This window comes from Pagrus pagrus (assembly GCF_965226575.1).
Source record: "Pagrus pagrus genome assembly, chromosome: 3".
In the NCBI taxonomy this organism is placed as follows: domain Eukaryota; kingdom Metazoa; phylum Chordata; class Actinopteri; order Spariformes; family Sparidae; genus Pagrus; species Pagrus pagrus.
In genome coordinates, this window is record NC_140187.1 from 23,805,519 (window position 1) to 23,830,776 (window position 25,258).

The window sequence follows — 25,258 nt, forward strand, 5'->3', positions numbered from 1 at the left end:
TATAAATTCAGATTCTGATTGTAACAGCGACTGGCAGCAAGTGCTGAAAAACTCCAGATAAAAGAAAGCATGCATCTAATCCAAATGCACAACCACATTATTAAATCTCGAAACAGCCATATTGTTAGATTTTAATACAGCGATAGAGTCACAAGAGAAACAATGGTGAAACATGGAAACAATGCAGAACTGAAGCATTATTTATACTAAATCAAATTCTTCTGATTTAAATCTGCGGGATAACATACAGCAGTAGGATCAACTTTATTTTGGCTTGTTTTAAATCGCACCCTCGGTTCAAAATTAACCATAGTACACATATTCTTACTGACCTACTTTCATTATGAGTGGCAAACATTTAACTTTATTTGAATGTAAATGACACAACACACACTGTGCAGCGGGAAAGTAAAAACGGAGTTCCACGTTGCTTCAGGAAATGTTTCGTTAAAGTTAAAAGGGCACAAATGTGAATGTAATGTATGCTGAAACTGAGAAAACATTTTCATAGTACAACAGTAGAAAAATAAGGACTGGCTAATATTTTGCCGACTCCTGTAAAATGCACCTTAAGACGGTCTCATCAAGAGATCTGTGGTTGGAGTGTGCGATGAGTTTGAACTGTTTTTGTTTTTTTTAAGAAGAGACGAGGACTGAGGGGTTCAGTGTGTGTCTGTATCTGTGTACATTTCGAGTGTTTAATGGTTATTTTAAATGGCACCTCAAAAGCTAGAAAAATACATCTTTTTCATAGATTACACTCATTGGCCTAGCACAGGGTATTCAACACTCAACATATTTTAAAACTGCTTACATCAACTCTCCATGGTCCATGCAATCAAGCAGTTTCACATCTGCATAAAACCACCTTAAGGTGCAAGGTCTAGCCCTGCGATGGGGGAATAAAATCATTTACAAATCAGGGCTCCTAACTCGACCCTCACGTGATTATATATGTACACACGCACGAGGGGAAATTATTTTCTTTGCTGCACACAGGAAGAAAACGCTAAATAAAAATCTCTTTGGGCTCTGTTAAAAAGGTCTTTAGCAAAAGTGTGAAATGCCAAGCCTGAGAGGTTGGATATCCAGGGAAGTCCCTTCATCGTCAATAAAAGTCAGAGACATTCCTCACCCTTCTGATGTCATCCACCAGCACATCAACGCCCTCAGTCTTAAAAAAAAACACTTCACTGACTCATACATGCTAGACATGTGATGGCACACACATCCACACGTGCATTCAGACATGTAAATAACGTATAAGACGCGTGTACACACATTTGTACTCAAACACACAGTCTAACTGAAGAGTTTGATGAAGCAGCCTTGGCAGTAGGGCTTATCATTCTGCTCCTTGAAGGTGCCTTTGTTCAGCTGCTTCAGGCAGAAAGCGCACACAAAGTGCTCCGGGTGGAACTTCTTGCCCATGGCAGTGATGCAGCGGCCAGTGATGGGCTTCTGGCAGCCGGAGCACAGTGAGCCACGCCGCTCGTGGTAGTGCGCCTCGCAATACGGCTGGCCGTCGTGGTCAAAGAAGCTGCCGTTAATGAAAGGGGTGAAGCACTCCTGGAAAATCAGAAGTAAAGAGGGAGAATTTATGATAATGGGTCAACACAAATTGTTGAGGTTCATTACAGATGGAGTCGAGTGACTCACCCTGCAGACGAAGCACTCAGGGTGCCAGAGTGAGTTGAGAGCTGAGATGTAGTTCTCCAGGATGGCGCGGGCACAGCCACCACATTTTGGAGCAAACATGTCAAAGTAGTCCTTTCTGCAGAACGCCTTTCCATCCTTCTCATGGAAACCTAGAGGGCAGCAAAGATGCACAGTGACTCACTGTGTAAGCTTCTTTTGATAACAAAAATTCAACATTGCTTTTGTCCAAAACAAGACAGGTGTTGTGTTAGTAATTTATGAGCAGTTTGTACCCTCTGGTCCAAAAAAGGCTCCGCACTGGGCACAGAAGAAGTGCTCTGGATGCCAAGTCTTGTCCAAAGCAGTCACTACTTTCTGTGAAACAAAGGAGAGCCAAATGGTCAGTCATTCAATTTCTGCTTAAAGGTGTGGCCATAAACAATCGGGGAAAAGGTGGTTACTCATGTTGAATAATCATGTATGTTTGTCATTATGTGAGAAAGTCAGAGGCCAGGAGAGGGCAGGCAGAGTCCACAGAGGCAGTGTGGGAGGTGCTGGAATGCTACGACTGTTAGAACATGTTTTCCAGGACTGATAGCCTCATCGAGGGTCTGAGCAAAGACGGTGTCATATGCTAGTTTGTAAAGCCCCTTAAAGTAAATTGGGATTTGTGATTCTAGGATATAGAAATAAATGTGACTTGACACATGGTTTCAAAACACCTGCTCAGTTTCTGCAGTACGGCAAGAATGACTCACTGAACCACTGTTACGACCCCTCTACATGTGAGAACACATGGGATTCTTGGCTTTGCCACCAGGGGGTGCAGTGATGAAAGGGAGGGTTTTCTGTGGTGGGTGGGGGGCAAATTTAAACATTCATCATCTTTATGGATAGATACAGAGCAACTAAATTTAGCATATTACAACAGGGGGCAAAAATACAACATGTTAATGTGCATCAACAAAGTAAATCAGAAAATCAGGGCCACAATTTTTAAACAATTGAGCAATTCACAATCAAACACTATTCAATATAAACACGTATATCTATACAGTCTCCAACACAAAAAGTCTTTTATGGTTTTCTTTATTTAGAAATTTAAAGAGGATGCAACCTCACACATACCCCTGATAGACAGACAGAAAGAACAAACAAATGGACTTGGAAACCTTGGCAGTGACACATGTTGGTCTTTCCCAAGGTTATTGCCCACTGTCTAGTTCTTTCCCTACTTAAGGCACTGTGTGTGTGTGTGTGTGTGTGTGTGTGTGTGTGAGCTGAAAACCCCCATTGGGAGTGTGTCACTGAGGATAAGGCTGAGCGCTGACAAGTCAGAGGAGAGTCGGATGCATTGCGATGGATATATGACTTACTCTGTCCGCATGTACGAAGCAAATAGAAGTCCTTCAGTTCTACTGCCTCTTGGATTGTGTGTGCGTGTGTGTACCGCTCTAATCAGCTGTCAATGTTTGCTTGAGAAATAAATGCAATTTCCGACATGTAGTGATTTTTCCAGGAAGGCCTTAATCCATTAAGTTATGAATAAATAAATATCATTATCCAGCCCCCCATGGTACACATGCTAATGTATGTGTATATGTGTGTGCGTGTGCGTGTTAATGTATGCATTACTAACATCCAGTATGGGTCCATTACAGTAGTGGCATCGCGGTGAGAACAGGTTATGGTAGTCCTTCTCACAGTAAGGCTGCCCCTCCCGCTCAAAGAAGTTCCTGGAGCCTATCTCGTCCTGGCAGTGGGTGCACACAAAGTGCTCGGGGTGCCACGTTCTGCCCATGGCCGTCACCACCTGGTGTGGGGACACAGCACATTAAATTAAAATGAGCTTCTGAGGGGAAAAAAACTAGCTCAGCAGAGAAAATCAATGCAGCCTTGCATGCAAGAAGCAGAGGGGATACTGCAAAACAGCAGCAGGTGCAGCTGTCATACATTTTTTACAAATTTTAAACATTTATGTTTATATAGCCAAAATAACCCCTGTCCATTTAACAAAAAAAATATGTCTATGCTTCTTTAAAGTCTCAAAGTAAGAAACTTATATTCCTCCACTTAATGACTGGCCTGAGCCTTAAGACATCAGCACAGCCTGAGATATGATGAACAACTCCTTCAACCTGGGAAAATAAATCTGGAGTTCAATATTTCTTCCAACCACCACCATGATTCAGTGTTATCATTACCTGGCCTACGATGGGTTTCTTGCAGGCTCCACAGACGCCTTTAGCCACCGTCTGGACTCCGAGTCTGTTGAGGTCGGACTGCAGGCTGCCCAGCATGTTATCCAGTTTGTTGGCAGGTTTGGGAGGACCAGTGGGGGAAGTCTTTCCCTGGGACTGGATCTGATGGAGACGGAAGATAATAATGGTTTCACTATAGCATTCAGATGTATGACGAGTGGATAAAAATAACAGAAATCTGCTTCTGCTTAATAGCATTGCAGCAAATAAAATATTTATTAACTAGAATAAGCTGATGACATTCAGTCAGAGGTTAGAGTTTATAATGTCTTTGTTTGTGTGGGTCCAGTGACCACTGTTCTTTATCAAATCAGTGTTCGGTATATGTTCTTGTCATTTGGATGATCGTTTCTTTGTACTTACCTCCATTTCATGTTAAATTATTTAGTAAACCTAATATAATTCTCACATGTTACTTCCTTTTTAATTGTTCATTAAAATAGTCTTACCCTGAATTGCTGGTAGTACAACAAACTGGGGTGGGCGATCTAAGATCTAAAATGCGATCTTTTTCCTCAATTTTAAAATGTCTTGTAGACTTTAGCCAGACTTGACATACCTATAAATCTCTCAATTTACACCATTAAATCACAATATTGCATTAAAGGTAGTTCCATTCAGGCAAAAGCTCCTAATCAGCCTTGCTTCTAGGCTAGCTACGACTCATGTTTCATTATTTACAATACATCACCCAAGAAAGAATAATTTATCCATTCAATGCATAACTCAATTGGTTTGTTCACATTGCAAAGATATACTAGTCAGTGAGGATATGTGGAGGTCGGAAACAGAAGTTAAAAGGACATTTAATATCTCAACTTCTACGATTCGCCTGAAAAGTAGATTGTGGACCCATTCAAGATGAATCAGGGTCTGAAATCATCAGATCACCCACCCAAACATCAAGCAAGCGATCTGATATCTGAGGTGACATAGAGAGAAATTACTAAAACAAGCACTGGACATATTAACCAGGATAACATATGTTCTCATCAAAACTAATCCATCATCCTTTGATGATGACTCTCTAATATCAGAAGTGTGTGTGACTGTGTGTTTGGATCTGTCTGGCTACTGTAATGTAAGCAAACACAGACCTTCTCAGATGGTGGGGTTATTGGAGCTTCATGACTCTTACATTCCTCTGAGAGAGAAAATAGCATCTCTGCTCCACGTATTCTCTCACACACACGCACAAAAATGACCCAGCTTACCTTTGACCAAATAAAGTAGCCACTGGGCCTTTGACCTGAATGCAACCATTTTCTAGCCTTCATGTCAATCGTCTAGAAGTCTTCATCTAAACTGATTCAATAAAGACACTATGGATTCTAAAAGAGGTGACGGTACATGGCACTCAACTTCAACATGCTGGTATCTAACCTAGTGGGGCCTGTTGACGGAAGTCTTGTGGGAGATGCTATAACTGTGGTGGTAACTGTGCTGTCATGTGGCAGATTAGGTTTCAGTTGCACTGCGAGCCTTCCATTCCTGCGCATGGCAGGACAGTTAGTGTAACGGGAACACTGGGGGGTTACACTCCTCCTGGCCCTAAGCCCTTAAACTCTCCTCTCCACTCTGAACACACAGCCCTTGGCGCAGTCAGATGTCAGAATTAGAAATGGGGCTCAGTCTCGCCAGCCTGAATGTCAGCACCAGTCATAACCTGGACTGACTGGCTTTCAGACAAAGCTTTAAAAAGGTTAAAAAAAAAGGTGTTGCAACCGGGCGTGAAAGGACGCCCGAGGTCGAAAACAGAGCCGATGACCAGCCAAGTTATGTAGCTCACATACATACAGAGGTGCAGCTGCTTGGATTCGTACCAAATAACTCACACATGCACTCAAGGAAATAACTCTAAGTGTAAAAGAAAGTGGTTTGAGAGTATGAGGTGGTTTGAGAGTATGAGGTGAGAGATAGGGAGAGGTGAAGAGGAGAGGTGATCCGTGCCTGCATTGGAGGGAAGATGGGGTCGTACTCGGTCTGACAACCCACTGATACAAAGACCTTGAGAGGTGGAGGTGGTGTGATGGGCTTGGGAGGGGGGCTAGGTGATGGAGGCGGGGGTTGGACAGGTGGAGGTGTGGGCTCCCTGGGAGGAGGTGTGGGCTCCTTGGGGGGTGGAGGAGTAGGCTCCCTGGGGGGTGGAGGGGTAGGTTCTCTAGGAGGGGGAGGGGTTGGAGGGGGAGGAGGTAGTGGTGGAGGTGTCTGCTTGACTGGGGCTGGCTTTTTGGGTGCTGGGGGAGATTGCAGAGAGGGGAGGACTTTTCTCTGTGGGGCAGGAGATTCTGGAGGGAGGATGATCTGGGGGAAAGAAGGGAAAAAGGGAAAGAGCAAAGAGAGGAGAGCAAACAGATAATACACAAAAAGGGGTCAGAATGAAGAAAATGAAATGGTAATAGAAACAAAGTTGGCACCACAAACTGAACTGTTTACTGCCAAAGACTAATTATTGTTTTCTGGAAATGTGATGAATAATCATATATATTGAATTATTGCCAGTTAATGTCTTGACCATAAGGCAAACAAACAAAACCAAACCATCAGAGGGACAAATAATTCCTGACTCTTGGTCTGACTTGACCTTCCGTGTGCCTTTAATGTCTACCTTATCGACTGATGGATTCACCCCTTCCTCCCTTGTTCGCTGTGGGTTGGACATAACGATGACTCCCTCTGTCATCCAATCATCGGGCTGTTGTTTACGCCGGATGCTCCGCTCCGCTCGGCCAATTCCCAGTTTCCCCTGCAGCTCCTCAATGAGTCGGTCTTGTGAGTTGCTCTTGTGCACAATTATCGGCCCCATTTTACGTCGCAACATTCCCTCCCTGAACATTGGATGCACGTTGGAGGTCTCTTTGGTGCGGCGGATAACTGACTTGAGCTGAAGAGTAGATGATATGAGGAGGTGTGGGAAGCTGGGTTTGTGCCATTCACCGCAAAGTCCATGTCGGATCACAAACACAAGCAGGACAGGCCCGGCACAGGACGTCTCATTCAAGTGGCAAAAATGCTCAAGCACTGGCTCCAGAATATACCAAAGTGTTCTGGAGGTTTTGTCAGGCACTCCAATCAAATTTAGCTGCAGAAGCAAATCACAGCCTTCCATTCCATTCAAATTCATTCTCTACTGTCAAGTCTACTTGAAACTACTCAGGTATCTGTGGCACGGCATGCTGGACAGCTAAAGTCAAACAACACAGGTCTATCACAAAATGCTTGCACATAAGTCTGCAAAGCAAGGCCAAAGATCAGAGAAGCAAAGTTCTTGTATGTTTCTTAATCAAACGTTCTTGGTGCGTATGTGCATTAGCAAAAAAGAAAATATCCACCCTACTGTTTTTGCATTGACACATCAGTGATTGAAAACACATTTTTTGCATCATCCAATCGTTGCGTAAACATGACAGGCCGGGCCCTGTGACTAACACAGCAGCCTCAACTGAGGCAAGTGGAGACGTGCGGAAACATCCTCTCAGCAAAGCTTTCAACATCAGCCACAAATAGTCTCTACAGGGAGAATTCTCCCTCAAGCCATTTTGCAATTGCTATGCAATGACACCACATGCATCACACCACATGGATGGAGGAATTTTTCCTCATCAAAACACTTGTGTTGTTGTACTTTTGCACAGCTCCTTGTGTACTTGTAGGAGCTGCTCTCCCAAAATAAGCTTAGTCAGCAAGGAGAGAAACACTTTCCTTGAACAATTATCCGGCACTGCCATTCTACAATTATCGTCAGAGATAATCAATATCTTAGGCCACATGGCCGAGTAATATAAAGACCACATGGGGTACTAAAGCCTCTCAAGTTTTATGCCAGCAGCTTATTTTGGGAGAGTCAGGTTGAGCGTCCTACTTGGCCAGAAGCAGATAGTCTCTCCACAGCAGAGGGCTGCTGTGAGGGCAGGTCCAGGATTGCATCTGGTGTCCCGGGGCAGGTGGAGGGGGTGAAACACTCGTCCATCCAGCTGGACTCAGTCATAGGTGTCAGGGTTCCCTCTCGACTGAGATCGGGGTAAATTCCGTCCTCCTCCTCCTCCCAAGACCTGTAGTCATCTCCAGGCAAAATGAAGGCAGGTGGCTGGTTCTCACTCAGTTGGGTGGTGTCGGGGGATAAAAGTTTGTTTAAAGCATCATCCAATAAAGGCTCCCGACATGGCCATGTTAAATCCAGTATATCACCTCCCTGCCTTTCTGAAGGGGGGGGAGAGAGGCTTTTTGATGGTATAGCAGCAAGTTGAACTGGTGAAGCTCTGGGACTGCTGGTGCCCTGAACTGTGTACATTTTTCTGGTGACTAAAGCAGGGCTCTTGAGAAATGCAGTTTCAGTATTTGGAACCGTTATTGGACTTGAAAGACTTGGGAGTATTATTGGGCTAGTATTCTTTGGCAATGTTTCAGGACTAGAACACTTTGGTATACTAGCTGGACTAGAGATAATAGGTACTGTCACAGGACTTGAAAGTCTTGGAATTGAAACTGGACTAGCACACTTGGGAATTGTTTCTGGACTAGCACTGTTTGGGATGGTTATCGAACTCGACACAGCAGGGATTGGCACTGGACTTACACATTTTGGAACTGGACTTGAAAGCCTAGGAACTGTGACTGGACTAGCAGTCTTCACCTCTGGACTAGGACTTACAGGAACTGGACTGTCGTTTTTACGGATTGGGCTTGGACTCTTGTCAGACTGACTTAGACTGGACCATTTAAGATCAGGTGGACTCGAACTCTTGGCTCTAAGAATGGGACTACGATTCATAGACACTGTGACAGGACTAGGGCTCTTCGAAACAACTACTGGACTTGAACTCTTTCCAAGTGGACTTGAGACTTTACTGACTGACATATGTGTAGGATTGTTGCATTCAGTTTGACTAGGAGGATTTACAGTACTAGAGATACTGAGACTCTCCACATGAGAGATCTCAGAGATGACACTGCCACTGTCATCTATCTGTTTGATCTGGGAGTAATGAAGGCTCTTGGACGATGCAATCACTACACTGGAACCAGATGAAGCTGTAGGGGCTGAACTACCATCTTCATCTATATGAAGTTCCAGTGGAAGAGGGGTACAGGAGGGAGTAGTGAAACTAGAAGGTAGAAGAGTATCCACTGAACCATTAATAGGATTTATAGATGGGGTGGTTACTGCTTGTACAACTGGTGAACCAGCTACCAATGAAGGGTCTACTGCCTCCTGATTCACAGACAGCTGAGAGCCAGACTGAATAGGGTGCAATAATGTAAAGTTTGCAATGTCCAAACAAAGACAAGACATACACAGTAGTGGAGAAAAGAGAAAGAGAGTAGGGAAAACAGATTGAGAATGAAGGGAAGGAACTGAAAGTTGTCTCACACACAAAGCCAAGCAGGGGCAGAGCTCACTCAATTGCCTTAAGAAATCGTTCCTAAAATACCCTTATCTTAAAATAAACAAAATAAACTTGATCAGTATAATTGTTGCCCTCAGACATCCTGGGTCAGATAGAACCACTTAAAATCTCAAAAGTCACTAGAAACAGAACTGATCATTGTAATCTTCATCAAGATAATATTTATTGCTATGTGTTGATGGGCTTTAAGGGGAAATTGTATTGGATTACATTATGCAATATTGTCAACTTAAGTTGATTTTGCAACCCCACAACTTCCTCCACAAAATTCATACAAATAAAGCACAAAAAAAAAATCTAAAATGTCATCTGGTATAAGAATTTGATCATGTATGACACAAGTTTAATTATATACTATTTCAAAGTTGGTTAATTAGTGGTCAGTTTTAAAATATTTTTTGTTCTAACAAAAAAAGCCCAGTCCAAAATAAAGGCCAAAGTTAAAAAAACAGTTCTTTCTTTGTTGACGTCAAATCAATATCAATCATTTCAACATGCAAAGGCTTACAGTTGTCAGTGAAATCTATGATATTATCTATGATATAGTGGAAATATTGAAAAGACACTTACAACATGGCAATACATTTACCAGTCGTGCAAAACCCTAAACATCTGTAGCACAGTCTTAAGGAGTTGCACAATGGCAAATATAAACACCATTCATCAATTCCACAAAGTCTTATGACCCAACACCCACCCACTTGTGAGGCATACTCACATTGCTTTGGACTTTGAAGTCAGACAGGGAGGCCATTAGCTCATCCAGCTCTCGTGTGGCAGAGGAGGCAGACATTCTGGCTTGCTGCTGTGCTGGTGTTTCCTCTTGTCCATCTATTTGTTCATCTGACACAACCAAAGGTGTGGGACTGAAGAGGAAAAGGACGCAATCAAGTAAATTTTGGGTCTTTTTCACGTTAAACATTGATACCTACTTTAAATTTAACGATTCGTTGCTTACATAGGTGAGGGCACAGAACTTTCCAGCTCATCCAGAAGGCTCTCTACACTTGGTCGTACGTCCTCTATTCCTCGAGTTGCTGTACTGCGTTTGGGTTTCTCCATCACAGGTGGTGCAGTCTTGCCTGCAGTCGAGACTCCATTCTCCTGGATATTGTGGATGATGCTGCTGGCAGGCAGTGGGGGAGCTGCTTCTTCTATTACAGAGGAAAAATGCTAAATGAATTTCCTTCAGTGCATTAGCTTATTGTATTGTAAACACCAAAACACAGTGGAGAGAAGGAAGGGTCAATACCACAAAAACAAAAGTGCCAAATTTAGATAATGACATCTGAGAAACATTAGCATGTTATTTAAACTGCAAAGTAATCTCTTTAGTTACCTTCTGTGGCGAAGGCAGGGGTGCTTTGCTGGACAGCGTTAAGCTCCAGCAGCAGGCGGTCCAGCTCAGACAGGTTGCTGCCCAAAGATGAGTTCATGGCAACAGCTGATGACTCACTGCTCTTCTGCTTATTAGGGAAACTGTGCAGAGTAGAGACAAGAACCAATATTTAGCATCAACAGAGATGTGGACTGAGAGGGTGGCTGTATTTCCATACTGACATATTTTGGACAGTGTTTATGGCTCACTAATGAGTCAAATGCCAAAATGACAAAGACCTTGAGTTTAATGTCTGTGTTTGAGTCAGTAAAACATTATGTACCCACTTTTAATGTCTTCCTTGTAGTTGGTACAATATGGCTGAGATGTTTCACAACCATGGTGCAAAGCAAATTTATCTAGAGTCCCTTCACTTTTGAGGGTACAAGTTATTATGAGACCGTTTATAAACTGTTGATCCAACTAACACGATCCCAAGACCTACCTGTATACGTGGTCCTCTTCACCAATGGCTTGGGTTGGACTACCGCTATCTCTAGACCAGGGACTTCTCTGAGCTGAGCTGAAAGACTGCAGACAGGAAGTGAAGTTAATAAAGAGTTTTCAGAGGACCATTAACAAATAAAGCAACTAATTTGTTTTTTTTATAGCTAAATCAAACAAATTCTTAATTGAATTGCATGTGTGCATTTACCTCTGTTTCATCTAGTCCATTTTGCTCAGAGGGCGTGGGTGGGACTTGGGGTGGAGAGCAGCTGTCTTGCTGGGTCTGACCCCCGACAGGGAAGGAGTAGGCGGTCTCGTCAGACAGGAAGAGCGGACGCTTGGAAATGTGGGATGTTGTGGACTCAAGGTCCGCCAACAAAGCATCTACGGAAATACAAAACACAGATGTAACATCACGCTGAAGCTAATTATATTCTCAGACAGGATCGGGTGAAAGGAGAGCCTAAGTATACTGTAAGACAACAGGGTTTTTGTCAAATGGTATAGGTTTTTGCTATTACATTTTTAATGAAGTAGCGATTCTTTCTTCAGCTTTTTAGATATGTTCTGTGCACGTAAAAGATCTTGAAAGTTAAAAAGGTCCACATCAACAGACGGTCCTCTCTCAAAGAAAACACTGTTCCTGTAATGCCTCGTCAGTAGTCCTGCCTTTAATTCTGTGACTTTGTGACATCACACTACGACACAGTCACACATTTGCATAATTTATGCCTAGCAGCTAGTTTTGCATGTAGGAATTGATTCAGCACAGCTGCTCTGTTGTTAGCAGTGCCAGCTCAGGCATGTGTGAGCTGACCAATCAGAGCAGACTGGGTATATTGGAGGGCAGGGCTTAAACAGACAGGAGCTAAAACAGAGCATCCCTGACAGAGGGGGAATACAGTGCTGCAGTGCTGGACAATATGAGAAAACTCATGTGTCTTTTTGAGCATTTAAGAATGTAAACCTATTCTAGTAATAACCCAAAATAAAATGATGAGCCTGAAAATAAGCATAATATGTCTCCTTTAAATACTTCTCATTGTATTAGCCACTGTGGACAGCGTTGCAGATTAGTAAACAGTCTGCTTTAAGGCAATATTAGATTTACAGGATTTTTGTAAGTAACTTCATTTTTCAGGTATCTAATCCACTGCATTAACCTAAAACTGACCCTTTCCTTTAGTAACAATAATTGGTTTCTCATTGAAATTTCCAGAAAATGTATATCATGATATTAATCACCACTGCAAAAAAATACAGAAGAAACATCCAACTAATTCAACGTTAGGATTCTCTACTTTATATCTAGTATTTGGCAGTCAAAACTTGCAGCTGCAATCACACAGGATTAAAAAATTACAGCTTCTTTCGCAATCGGTGAAACACACATGTGTGCTGACTGACATCAGGGGTGGTGGAGTTGTAAAAGTTGAATCATGCAGACTGTAATAGCCACTCCTTCAGTTACTCATTGACCCTGGTCTGCCTGGAGTCTTGACATGTCTTAAAATGAAGAGTCACTGTCAAGTGTGCGACGGGGTCATCCATGCCCATATTTACCATCTTCACACCAACAGCTACCAGGTCTGCTTTAAGGGGTTATTTAGTACCTTGGGAGGAACACAGGCCAGGGAAACAACTACTAATTTAGGAGGCCTAACCAGTAGGTAGAAGGACACATAACATTATAGGGGATTTAATGAAGAGCGCAGACTGTATTACTGAATACTTGGGCTTATTTTAGCGTGCTCATTCACCACAGCAGTGTTTAGTTTCTCTTGCAGAATTTCACAAGTCCTAAAAAATAAAACCCTCAATTTAGTAATGTCTACTCTATTAGTACAAACTTACTGTTTCTAAATAGTTACAAATTTTCTATTATGCCGATATATTTAATGCTGTTAAGGACAATGATGTTGTCAATATGAAGTTTATAAACTTATATATAACCAACCAAATAGTTAGAAACAGCAAATGTACAGACCAATTCGATGAAGTTTAATTCCCCTGAAAACTAGTCAAACTGCACTAAACTGTGAAGTTTTTAACATTCTTTACCTTATACTGCAATATCGCCAGTATATAGCAATACATATGTACCAAAACCCAACTACAGCTGAGCTCCATCCTAAAATAAGCATTGGGGCAAGAAAGCCAAACTATAGCTAAAGTAACATGTATATGAGACATACCTTAGAAAAAGATAAGATGGCCCGAGGAAGTGAAGAGGAGATAATACAGAAAAAAGAAGAAGTCGAGGAGGAAGAGGGCAACCCAAACAGACTGTCTGCCAGGCAGGAACTGCCTTTCTTAACTCTACCATCAGTATAAGAGAACAAGAGACAAGGAGGAGGGGGAGAGTGGGTTGTAAGAGCAGAGGAGAGGGTCAGTATAGAGAGGAGAAGGAGGGGTTAAAATAAATGCCAGCGAGTAAGGTACCCCCCCTCCCATTGCTATGCCAGCTCCAACCTAGCTGCCTGAAAGCTATAGTAAGAGACACTACTCACGCAAATGACGACCCACGTTACAGCAGATGACGGCGTACACGCACCGACGTGAAATGAGGAAAGTTGAAAGCAAGCAGAGCTCTTATCAGTGGAGGCACGGCCCAACAAAGGGAGTGGTATCACAAAGGTATATTAAGGTATAATCAGCCCCTCCTTCACAGTGTCAGCACACACTCTGCTCAGGTTACTCATGACTCACTTTTACCACATTTTAATGCTACGTGATGCTACATTAAATTTAGTCTGCAAGTCCAATACAGATCAGATTATTAAAACATGTGATGTCACCATTCTGCACAACTAGTATCATTCGTACAGTACGTAACCTGGGCTGTAATGTTTTCCAGACTGAGAGGAGACACAGCAGAAGCAGAGCCAGATCCACTTGGCCCAACTTCGCATTAGCATGGTTAGCATGGTTAACATGCCAGTTGACTGGGTTTCACAGCGGAGACTCCGTTCCGGACACAGAAGCCCGAGCACATTCCACAGAGCTTCATTATGGATACAGCACAGCCCGCTGTTTACACTACTGCAGCCAGCTCTGTGCCTGGCAGCAGCAAAAACACACCCATACAAGTGAAGAGGCAGAGACAACGCAACTGTCAATATTTAGAGTTCACACCAAGTATGGCGTATGATAAAAACCAACCATTCAAAGATGTCCAACAGGCAGGTGCACTTGACACTGCAGTCTCAAGGCTCTGATACTGGTCCAAAAAAAGGGGGAAGTTAACAAATGTGTGAACTTGTGTGAGATTTTCCTGTGTTTAATATGTACAGGCTCTGACTTCTTCCTTCCAACATTTCCCACGATGCAGCAGATTTTCATTGCATTGACATCAACACTAAGAGACACGGATATACTTTTACAACTACAAATATACACATCAAGAGGTACAAACTGGATCAGACATCCATTTAGGATGAAATGAAAACAGGCCAAATCATAATTTAGATGCCATCACATATTTCTCTGAAATCCTCCATAAATAAAATGGAGGCATATCTGAAGGCTTCAGTAAATATGTGCTGCTGATGTCAGAACAAAGTTTTACTGCAGCTCAGGAGGAGGAGACCTCAGTCAACAGATGTTAGTCCAGATGGTTTACACAAGAGATGTTAATCAACTTAGCTCTCGAGCTGAACTGGCTTTAACCCTGTTAGAAAGATGCTGCTGTGCCAAAACAGAGCTATACTTAAACACTAACCTCCAAGCTATATGAAATGCATATTCTGTGGAGACCAACTGTCCGAGAGTGCTTGCATCAAAATTCAAGGCAAGTTAATTAACTATCAGCTGCTCATTTCTCTCACCAAAGTTGTTGGAATACATTCCTATAATTTAGAGGATATGAACAAAACATAAAAGACAGAAACTAGCAGCTTGAGGGCTGCCTTTGTTCACTGAAAACTGCGTGCTAGGCATGCTCTGGCCCATCCACAAACTACACAAACACACAGAGGTGTGTCAGCCTCCTCTGCCAAGGGAACATACCGTGACACAGACTCTAGTGCAGAGTACAGACTAGCTCCCCAGTGACCAAAAATGGAACTACAATAAAATGAGGAACTCATGAGTGACACCCAAGTGCTACATCTTTAAAAACGAGCCTCCTGAATCTTTCTTTGTAAGGAGAGGCATGAACTTTTGGAGATTTCAGCATATATTAGCATATTTTTTCACATGAGATAACACTTCTGTTTGATGTGCAAAGTAAAACCTTGAGAGACCCAAGTTCCTGAGAAGCAGGCAGCTGCAAGAGGGTCACAGATCTTCTCCTGCCTACCTAAAATAAGCTACATCCAGATCTGACAAACTGCCTATTTCAATTAAAACACAGTCCGGCATATTAATCAACCAGCATTCTGTTAGCTCCCATGTCCGCAAGATTAAATATGACATAGCAGGGCACAGCTGGGCTCAAACAATGAGGAATGGCGGTAGGAGCGTCGAGAGAGATAGTGAGTCAAACTGGGAAGTGTGTGTGAGTGTGTGTGTGTGTGTGCATGGCGCAGGAGGCAAATCCTCAGAGGCTAGAATGTGGGTTGACGCAGATTAAGGAGCCTCCCTTCCTCCCAGATGAATGGTGTGCATTTTAATTACACAAACGCTGCTCCGCATGGGGCTCATTACAGGAGAGAGAGAGGGAGAGAGATAAAAAAGGGGACTGGGAAGATTGTGGTGGCAGAGGAAGGGATGAAAAAGACAGGAAAATTAGAAATGAAAGGGAGGGGGAACGCAGGGGAAATGAGGGTATGGAGAGGAAGCCATTTGAGGAGTCAACAGCAAAAGGAAGGACAGATGTTTGCATTTAAATTGTGGCCTTTCATAGTCAAAATCAGCGTAAAAAGATATTTTAAAAACTGAGACAAAGCACTACTTTTACTCAGAGTTTTGGTCATTAAAAGTCCTGAACGTCAGCAGAGTGAAAACTCACATATCCCTGACAGGACATCCTGCCTGCTTGAGCTCTTATCAGTGCTGACCACTGCATGGAATGAATCAATGCTGTCCTACCTACTACCAACACATCTCTTGTTTATTTAGCCTTGCTCATAGCAGTTCATTTCAGGGAGTATGTCCTATCAAACGTAACAAAGCACGTCTTTTAACAACCTGCAGGGGGTGATGTCGAGTTGCGTGTGAGATCCGAGCACACCCCTGGCTTCTCTCTCCTAGGGGCTGGTGGGGGTATACAGAGCAGGCTTTATCTGCCAAGGTTCATAAATGCCGAGGCATTCGCTGAGATATGAGCTGACACCAAAGTGAAACTAACAGGATGAATATCAGCTGCAGGAATCTGTCTGTGCAGCAGGTTTACCTGTGTTCCCTGACCTCCTTTTCCGCATCTCCCTACTCTCATTCCTTTAATTTCTTTCCCTCTTGCCTATCTGATGTGTTGCAAGGTGCGCGCCGGTTGATATGAATTCCTGACATGCCGCAGCTCGTCTTCAAAATATGTGGGAAAGAGTGAGAGATGGAGAGAAATGTGAGGTGCACATGAGCTACAGAAGATAAGAGCAATGAGGAGGGACTAAAGACAAGATAGGACAGATGAAAGAAAAATAAATACCAGGTGTTAGACAAAGAAATCTGCATATAGTCTAGAGTTGCAACGATCGGTTGGTTAATTGATTAGTTGGTTGAAAGAAAATGAATCAGCATCTATTTTGATCAGCAGTTCAGTTAGATTTCAAGCAAAAATGTATTAGTTCCAGCTTTTTAGATGTGAGGATTTGCTGCTTTTCTTTGTCATGCATGACGGTAAAGGAAGAGACTTTAGGTTTTGGACTGTTGGTTGGACAAAAGAAGCAATTTGAGGACGTCTGGGAAATTGTGATGATCATTTTTCACAAATTTTTCACATTTAATGATTTAATTATTTTTTCACATTTAATGATTAATCATGAAAATAATCAATGAAGATCATTAGTTGTAGCCCTAACATAGTCGTTTTTGAGTATCAGGGAGTATCTGAATGTGATATTTGAAAAATAAAGATGTAAAAACAATCTGTAATATGAGGAACAACCTTCAGCTACTAGTCTGCGTGCGAGTGTGTGTTGACATGAAGTGACAGCCTTTCATGTTCTGTTTTGAGGGAGAGGTGGCCTGTGAATGTGACACAAGCTGACAGACCATCACGGAGATGATGAATCCCTCTCGTTGCTTCCACCAGAAGGAAAAGAAAAATCAGGACAAGATGGGCGCACACGCACATGCACATGCACATGCACTTACACTTTCCTCCCCTCTGGGCTCGTGTTAGACAGCAGAAGGCCTGTGCCTGTGTTCATTTGGAGCGCTTCAGCGGGCACGCAGAATTAAATCACACCGGAGACACACACACAGGTGCACCAGTAGAACAACAGCACTGCACACAGGTGCCTCTCAGCTAGGCTGCCTGCACATACCAGAGACGGACTGAGGCATCCAGGCTCACTATAAATACATTCCCGCCCGACCCTGACCTGTGGGAGCACAGACGCACAGTAGATGATGGATGGCTGGCCGGTCAAAGCAACAGTGGGACATTACAGACCACCCAACCAGCCTGTACTAAGAATTACATTACATTTAAGGTACAGATATTCCTAATGACTAATTTCCCTGACGTTTAAACTTAAAGTGTAAACAGTTTCAAAGTGGTATTATTGATGGCGCCGCTGTCTCAAAGACAACAAGATTGTTTCTGTTTTCCTCGGAGTCGCAATTACCAACAACACAGGACAAAACATGACCTTTAGTCATTTAGTCTATAATGGAGACAATGAAAGCAGATAGATAGAAATAGTGCCAGGCTGCCATTTGACTCAGAACAGTCAAAACTGATCCCACTTTAACATTTTCTGAAAAAATATTGCACATCTTAGCCATAATAGTTGACTGGCATTGTTTACATTAGTAACAAATGCTAAGTTTTAATAAGTAAATTAATAATACATAAAATAATAATAATGGTAATAATTTAACCTACTAATATTTCTGCTTCCAACTAGTGAGGGTAGCAACGTTTAATCGACTAGTTGACTAAACAGGCAAATCGCTTTACAGTACTCATACACCTCTGTCTCATACACTTATACTGGTATATGGAGATCCGAGTTGGAGTTTCCTTATGTTTAGATCAATGGAGTGCTACTGCCACAAATGCTATTAAAAGGGAAATGGCACTACAGCCCACACTTGCAATTAAGTCATAGAATACGACTGCTGACAAAGCAGCTTGTACACTCCACTCTAAACTATTCAATACAATTATAGCAAGCTGTTCAGACACATGCAATCCAAAACTTAATACAGCACTCAAGAAAAAAACATTGTAATGCGAAGTGACTGAATCCCCTGATGAAAGACGCTGCCCGTGGGATTGTGGATATGGTCACATTAGTATGACTTAAAGTACAGTGTGGCCTCACGCTGCCTCAGCATGACAATTTCTCATTAAGAAAAATGACACTTCTGTGCACGCAAGAAGTGCATGCAGAGCAAGCTGACACAAATTTTCAGCTCTATGACAGATGCTGCAACAACAAACTTTAACTACATGAAGCGAAGAGCCCTCCTGCTGGTTAACACAAACTCTGTGTATGAGCTCATCTTCCCCAGTTTGATTGCAGCCAGGAAACCTTGGTTGCGTACCATCTCTCACTCACCATGTTCCCTGACTGTATCTACACCACAGATAGCCTCTGAAAAAGGTAAACGGCAAGCGGCAGCTGTTTTAAGCAAAAAAAAGAAAAAAACATAGCTTATATCAACTGTATATTACCAGCCCAGTACCAAATGGCAGACAGACAAAGGTACTGACCACCTGGAGAGCCAGCTAGAGGTAGAGACCAAAAACAGAGCTATAAGAGAGTAAATATTTGACTTAAATTCGTCTGGTGGCCAGAAACATGACCGTGTTGCTATGTATATCTGCTGAATGTGTAAGTAGGCCACTGTTGGCTAGCAAGGCCGCTATATCAACTTGGAGGTGATAAATGTCAGTGCTGTGTTGACAGCTTGTTCTGCTGCCCACACATAGCCAAGAAATAATTTAAAGGAATAGTCTGCCCAGAGTTAGAGGATACCACTCTTATGTTTGCAGTGAGTGTGAAGTTTGAGCTAAGAGAGGATTAGCCTAGCTTAGCATAAAGACGGAAGACAGGAGCAAAAGCTAACAACGCTGTCTCTAAAGATGTGTTGTGTCTTATTTTTTTATTCTGTCTAAACAGAGCAAGGATAGCTGTTTTTCCCTAGTTTCCATCTTTAGGTTAAGCCAAGCCAGGCTAACCACCTCCTGGCTCAAGCTCCATACTTGACACATAGACATGAGAGGGGTATTGATCTTAATATCTTACTATGGGCGAGAAAATTAATAAACATATTTCCCCAAATGTTTTTCAAATAGCATCAATGCTTTTAACCGAACAACCACTTTAATACTCACATACTGAGAAGATTGCATTCACCCAATTCTTTTAAAATATACATATTACCAAACCGATTAGCCTACATGGCCCTTAATTCTTGCGTGGGTGTGACTGCCCCACACAAATGACAGTTAACTATTCACCAGCCTGACACCTCATCTCTGTTCATTTGCACTGAGAAACTAACACCTTTTAAGCCTGCTGACAAGTCTGCTTTCCTGTAAATGACTGCATCTGACCTCAACACATACGATAAAAAAGCTGCAGTCTACGATGTGTCAATAGGGAGGGGTCAGATATCCTTCTCTATCTTGTAGGTCTTACCAAGAAACACTGCTAAGCACAAAGGCGTACCATGTAATCAGGCATGAGAGAAAATAAGAGTAGGTCATGCACTATATTATTTTAAGTCATTTTAAATAGACGCTGTAACTCATGCAGATTACGAACATTATCTTTACCTCTCCACAGTCCATTTAATTGTTGGATTTTTCTGTTTTTCAACCATTCAGCATCTATTCATCTACTATATTCACAATATACGATGTAACCGTATCTTCTAAAGTAGTCTAACTTCACAACATCCACCGTGCATCTGTTATACGTCAAGCAGCGATGCCTTAAACTGGATGATGTGATTTTGTATCACTTCTTAATTAGTATTTGTATGTCTTCTTTAATAACCGCTTCTATTGTTCTGTCATGGCTTGTGAGTCGTGTTTGAGCTGTTTTCTAATCCTTGCTGCAGTGCCCACGGGGACAATAAACATCTACTGAACTGAATCACCACATTTGAGTGAAATCATTAATTAAAGGATTTCTGAATGTATGAATAATGCATGAACACGCTATAAGAACTGAGAAAAGTGAATTTGAAAGTGAGACAAGAGTATCTGTAACTCAAACAGCACCAGTCAAAAGATAAAAGACACTCTCCTCTCGCTGTCTCCCACCTACCTCCCCTCTCCTATTCCCCACAGTGAGAGGCTTACGGAGGAACAGAGAGGTAGTTTGTGGGCGCAAAAGCTTTCCTGTGGTTTACACGTTGCCCCTGTGGTTATTTTGAGCATCTGTGCGCTTGCAGCAGTGGTGAAAGCAGTACTGTGGGCGGATTTATTAAAGACGGTATGACCGATTGCTTATTTTGGAGTGTTTTGTTGGACTGCAAACAAAATCTAAATGTGTTTGGTACTTCACTTTTGACTGAAAATAACATCTAAACTAGAGCTACAATGAAAATTAATGGCCATTATAATCGATCAGTCATATTTTTCAAGCAAAAGAGTCAAACATTTGCTGGTTCCAGCTCCTTAATTGTAAGGATTTGCTGCTTTTCTTTGTCATTTATGATTGTAAGAGAGGACAAAAGAAGCAATTTAAAGACGTCACTTAGGGCTGAGGAGCATTTTGACCCTTTTTTTGACATTTTATAGACAAAAGGAGTAACTGATAACTCATTAAATATAATAATGCAAATAATCATGAGTTGCCGCCCTAATCTAAACCATACACACTATGGAGCCAAAAGGAAAAGAAAGGTTAAGCAAAAGTGGAAGGAAAACTATCCAGTGAAATATTGATGTTAAAATTCAAGACATTTTCCCATTCATCAGCAGTACTGTTAGACAGGAAATCCTTAGCATTTGTCCTGTGGGGCTGCCACTCCACTTGCTACGAGACAAATTCACTTTACTGGTGTGATTGAGGACAGCATGTCGCAACATGCTGCAACATACTGTCTGCACCAACCGGGGCCTCCTCTCTAGAAATCTTTTACTACCATTCTTACTTGTCAAGGCTCTATTTCCAAAGTCAAGAATCGATATTTGAGCTACTTTCCTTTGCATGCTTTAAACATTATTCAGCAAATGAAAGTGGCAAAAAAATAGACGGTTAGATGGATGGATGGACATTTTTCTGCCATTCCTTTAATCAGTTCTGCCTGGTTCTGTCTTTTCTGGGTTGAAGTAGGTCACAGCACCAGAAACAAGCTGCTCTTTGTCCCCCTCCGGCAGGACAAGGACAGAGGGAAGAGGATGGAGAGGAGGGTTTGTGAGGTCGGCAAAGCAGGCCAAATCATTCCACTGGAAAACAGTCAGCTCCGAGTGGGTGCCAGAACCCGCATATGTGTGTGTATGCATGTGTGTGTAAACTCTTGTTAAGCTCACACCCCTATAAACCTGTGGAGTAGTAATCCTGACCTAAGCATCACTGACGCTGTCATTAACCCGAGTGGGGTCTAGATCTGGCTCTCTGAATGATCCTCTTTAACAAGCCAGATGCTGATTGTAAATCCAGCTAAAGCACAAGCAATCTGAAACACACACACACGCATATACTAATGCTCATTTTCGCTCACATGCGCACACTCACTTGTTCTCCACCCCCTCCAACTTCTCAATGCATCAAAGACCTTCATTGTGGTGGCTTTATTTCCCCAAATAGGGCAGTACCAGCAGTGTGTCAGTGATTATTTAAACCTGCGCCAAGGCCAGAGGAAACCTGCTGGGCACAAACCCATTTCCTAATAAAACATCGATGTGTTATCTAAGCCTGCAGAAGAAATGACATTTAGGAGCCAATTAGAGGGAAGCCTGAAAACCCATGCAGGTGTATTTGAAAGGGCATCTGTCATTGAAAGAGCTCCATTTCATATGACAAATAAGCATTCATTGAGCTGCAGCACAGAGCCAATGTTTTTACAGCCTTTTCAAACACTGAAGTTGTTTCCCTTTTTGCGCTACCGAACATATTTTGCAATTACTGTGGCATCTTTATATTCTATGCTAAACTGTTATACCAACTGTTTTCCTATTACAGCTTGCATCAGAGGATCAGCAGCATCGTATCATGCGAGCTGTCAGTCACTGTCAGACTCAATCTCACAAAGTCAGCAGGGAAATCAGTTCATCAGAGGATATTGGAAGGCTGATAACAGCTTTAGGGATATGTGTATAGTATAAACTCCAAAGCAGCATTGGTTAATCAATTTATTTCAGCCATTTTCTAAGAAAAAGACAAAATAAGACATTTGATACCTCATACATAGGGATGGGCAACTAATCAAATTTTATTCTAAATTACAATTTTGGCTTCTAACCATGTGAAACAAGACAACTGAGATCAAATGTTTATTTTGCCACATTCGGTTTTGCAATGTCGCTCTTGTTTTGACTCTTGTTGTAAGTCCAGCGCTCCTATTTCATTTACAACAATGCACATTTACCCTTTTCTAAAAGCCCAAACTCACTGCCAGCCAGGCTGTATGTTTAGTTCAGCTCACTGCGGTCAAGTGAGCCATTGTTTGTGATTTTGATTTTGATGCAGGTCTATCTACGGCATTACAGTACCGGTGCTTGGGGGGGGGCGTAAAAAAGACGAGGCAATCCATTCACATTTTATACACCAATTAAAAGCGAGGTTATCAGACACATCATACAGTATATCCAATAAGTCTTTATATTCACTGTATTATATTATTGTTATAAAAATGTGTTTGTGTTTGTTTTCAGTTTAATTATATTTAAAGTTAAAATGTACATTTTTAAAAAGGTCCAATGTGTAGGATTAAGTGGCATCAAGCTTGAGGTCTCAGATTGCAACCAACTGAACACCCCTCGTCTCACTCTCCCCTACAGTGGCTGCAAACAATGTGAAAGGCCTTCACTAGAGCCAGTGTTTCATTTGTCTGTTTGGGGCTATCTCGAAACATGGCGGTGCAAAATGGTGGACTAATGAAACAATCATGTTAAATAATCATGATCTCAATATTCACCAAAACAAATGCAGCAGATCATTTTGCCCTACAAATACATGATACAAAATGCGTTGTAACTGAGTCTTATCTTCTCATTTTGCCTCATTTCTTCATTGATCAAATGTGAAACAGCGAAAAAACCTCAAGAAAGCAAAAGACCACAAGCAAACCAGTTCCTCCTGCTCACATTAAGGAAGTCACCAAAAATAGGACAGGATGAGGCACATTCACAAGTTAGTATGACTAGCATGATGTCTGCGACCTACAGTGGGCTATTGTGTTGGTTGACCAATACAACACTAGAAAGGTCACGCAGGGCACTTCCTGCCATGAAACATGTCTGGCTGGAGAAGAAACTGCCCAATAAAAAGGGGCTCATTGAGCTCAGCTGACAAAAAGCAGGACAGAGGAACATGACTGACATACGCAGTAACTACTTTGTATGACATGCTCGTCTATAATTAAAACTACACAGATCCTGACCACAGCAAGGTTTTGCTTGAATCCAAATGGGTCTAAATATGTTTTTTGGCTAGAAAGTCTATATCCACATAAACATCAGTTCCAGAGACCTACAGTAGCTGTTCGGATATCGACCCTGCAGGCTGTTGTCACGGAGCGCTAAACCCATGAGAGATGACATGACGGTTGGCTGAGTGTGGAGCTGTCGCTGCTTAGTCAGCTTCCCCTTCAGAGCTGTCTGTCCACACCGGCAGTCTGCGATCAGGAGCGTGTATGAATGTTCAGTGTGTCCGCATGTGTGTGTGCTTTATTTGTGTGCTTACACCATATGTTTCAAAGCCCTGCAGCACTTTCATTTTAAAGTCAAACAGATGGACAAACGCTGGAGGAGATACAGGGGATTCTCTCAAGCCTTTAGATGCTACATTGATTCTGTGTGTGAGTTATATGCATGTGTCGAACACAAGAGACTTATCATCCAGTGCAGGCCTGCCCCTTGTTGCATTAAGCCGGGGGGGTTACTGAAGATGTAATTTGCAACAACAGCTTGCCAGGTTTTTTGAGCTCGAGTGAAGAGGAAGTTAACTTGAGGGGGATTTTTGCAAATGGGAAGTTCTAAATCCAGACTGACTTTACACTTAACAGTACTCGAGTGATTCAGCATTACATTTCCATCTAGTTTGGGGACTTGCAAGAGTATGTAAGGCCGAGATGTCCTGACTTTTAGTCCCTAGTGTTGGTCAAGCTCCAAAAACACTGGATCCTACACTTCCCATAATGCATCTCAATAGAAAATTTTGTTCGAACCTCCCTGCCTAGAAAAATGGCCTGGTGTTTCAAAAATCTACACCCCCAGTTTGTAACTCAGACTTTCTGTTAAAATGTAAAACCTCAAGTCCTAGTTGAGATACCTTTTAAAGGAATAGTTCAGCACATTTTAGTACATACTCTTATTTGCTTGTCAGGCAAAAGGATTGATGCCACTCTTGTTGCTGTATGCCAAGTGTGTAGTTGGAGCCATCAGCCAGTTAGGTGCACAAGGTGCATCTAAAAGTAACAAAATCAACTATCTGCCACCTCTAAGGATCACTAGTTAACACTGGTTAAAGCAAAATAATTACATGTTTTGGACTATTTATTAGCTGGGAGATTTACTAGGCTGGCACATAACCTGGGTAGAATTTGTTACCTTTGGACACAGCCAGGCTAGCTATATCTACCTGTTTCCTCTTTTTATACTAAGCTAAGATAACTAGCTTCTACCTGTAGCTTCATACTTAGCATACAGATATGAGAGTGGTTTCAATTTTCTCATCTACTGTCCACCAAGACAGCAAATAAACACATTTCCTCAAATATCACACTATTTATTTAAAGGTGCAATATGTAAGAATTCTAGTTGAAAACATTCAAAAATGAAATAAAATTATCACCAGAATGGGAAAGAAAAAACAGTTTGACGGAATCTCAAAGAC

At 42.2% G+C, this 25,258-nt stretch overlaps 1 protein-coding gene across 2 annotated transcripts in view; it reads right to left on the reverse strand.

Moving 5' to 3' along the window:
• Window positions 1-247: 247 nt before the first annotated feature.
• LOC311255131 (paxillin-like) overlaps window positions 248-25,258 on the reverse strand; it is a 28,830-nt gene continuing 3,819 nt past the window's right edge. The window contains exons 2-14 of one of the 2 annotated variants that reach the window (XM_084349346.1): window positions 11,341-11,516; window positions 11,131-11,216; window positions 10,647-10,786; window positions 10,266-10,461; window positions 10,026-10,173; window positions 7,762-9,138; window positions 6,508-6,783; window positions 5,850-6,203; window positions 3,843-4,001; window positions 3,278-3,451; window positions 1,932-2,013; window positions 1,660-1,808; window positions 248-1,569 (exon numbers count right to left, since the gene is read on the reverse strand). In XM_084349346.1, the coding sequence (XP_084205472.1) occupies window positions 1,303-1,569; window positions 1,660-1,808; window positions 1,932-2,013; window positions 3,278-3,451; window positions 3,843-4,001; window positions 5,850-6,203; window positions 6,508-6,783; window positions 7,762-9,138; window positions 10,026-10,173; window positions 10,266-10,461; window positions 10,647-10,786; window positions 11,131-11,216; window positions 11,341-11,516 (3,584 nt within the window). In that variant the 3' untranslated portion in view covers window positions 248-1,302. The remainder of the gene's footprint in view (window positions 1,570-1,659; window positions 1,809-1,931; window positions 2,014-3,277; window positions 3,452-3,842; window positions 4,002-5,849; window positions 6,204-6,507; window positions 6,784-7,761; window positions 9,139-10,025; window positions 10,174-10,265; window positions 10,462-10,646; window positions 10,787-11,130; window positions 11,217-11,340; window positions 11,517-25,258) is intronic. The other variant, XM_084349347.1, reaches the window with a different exon arrangement.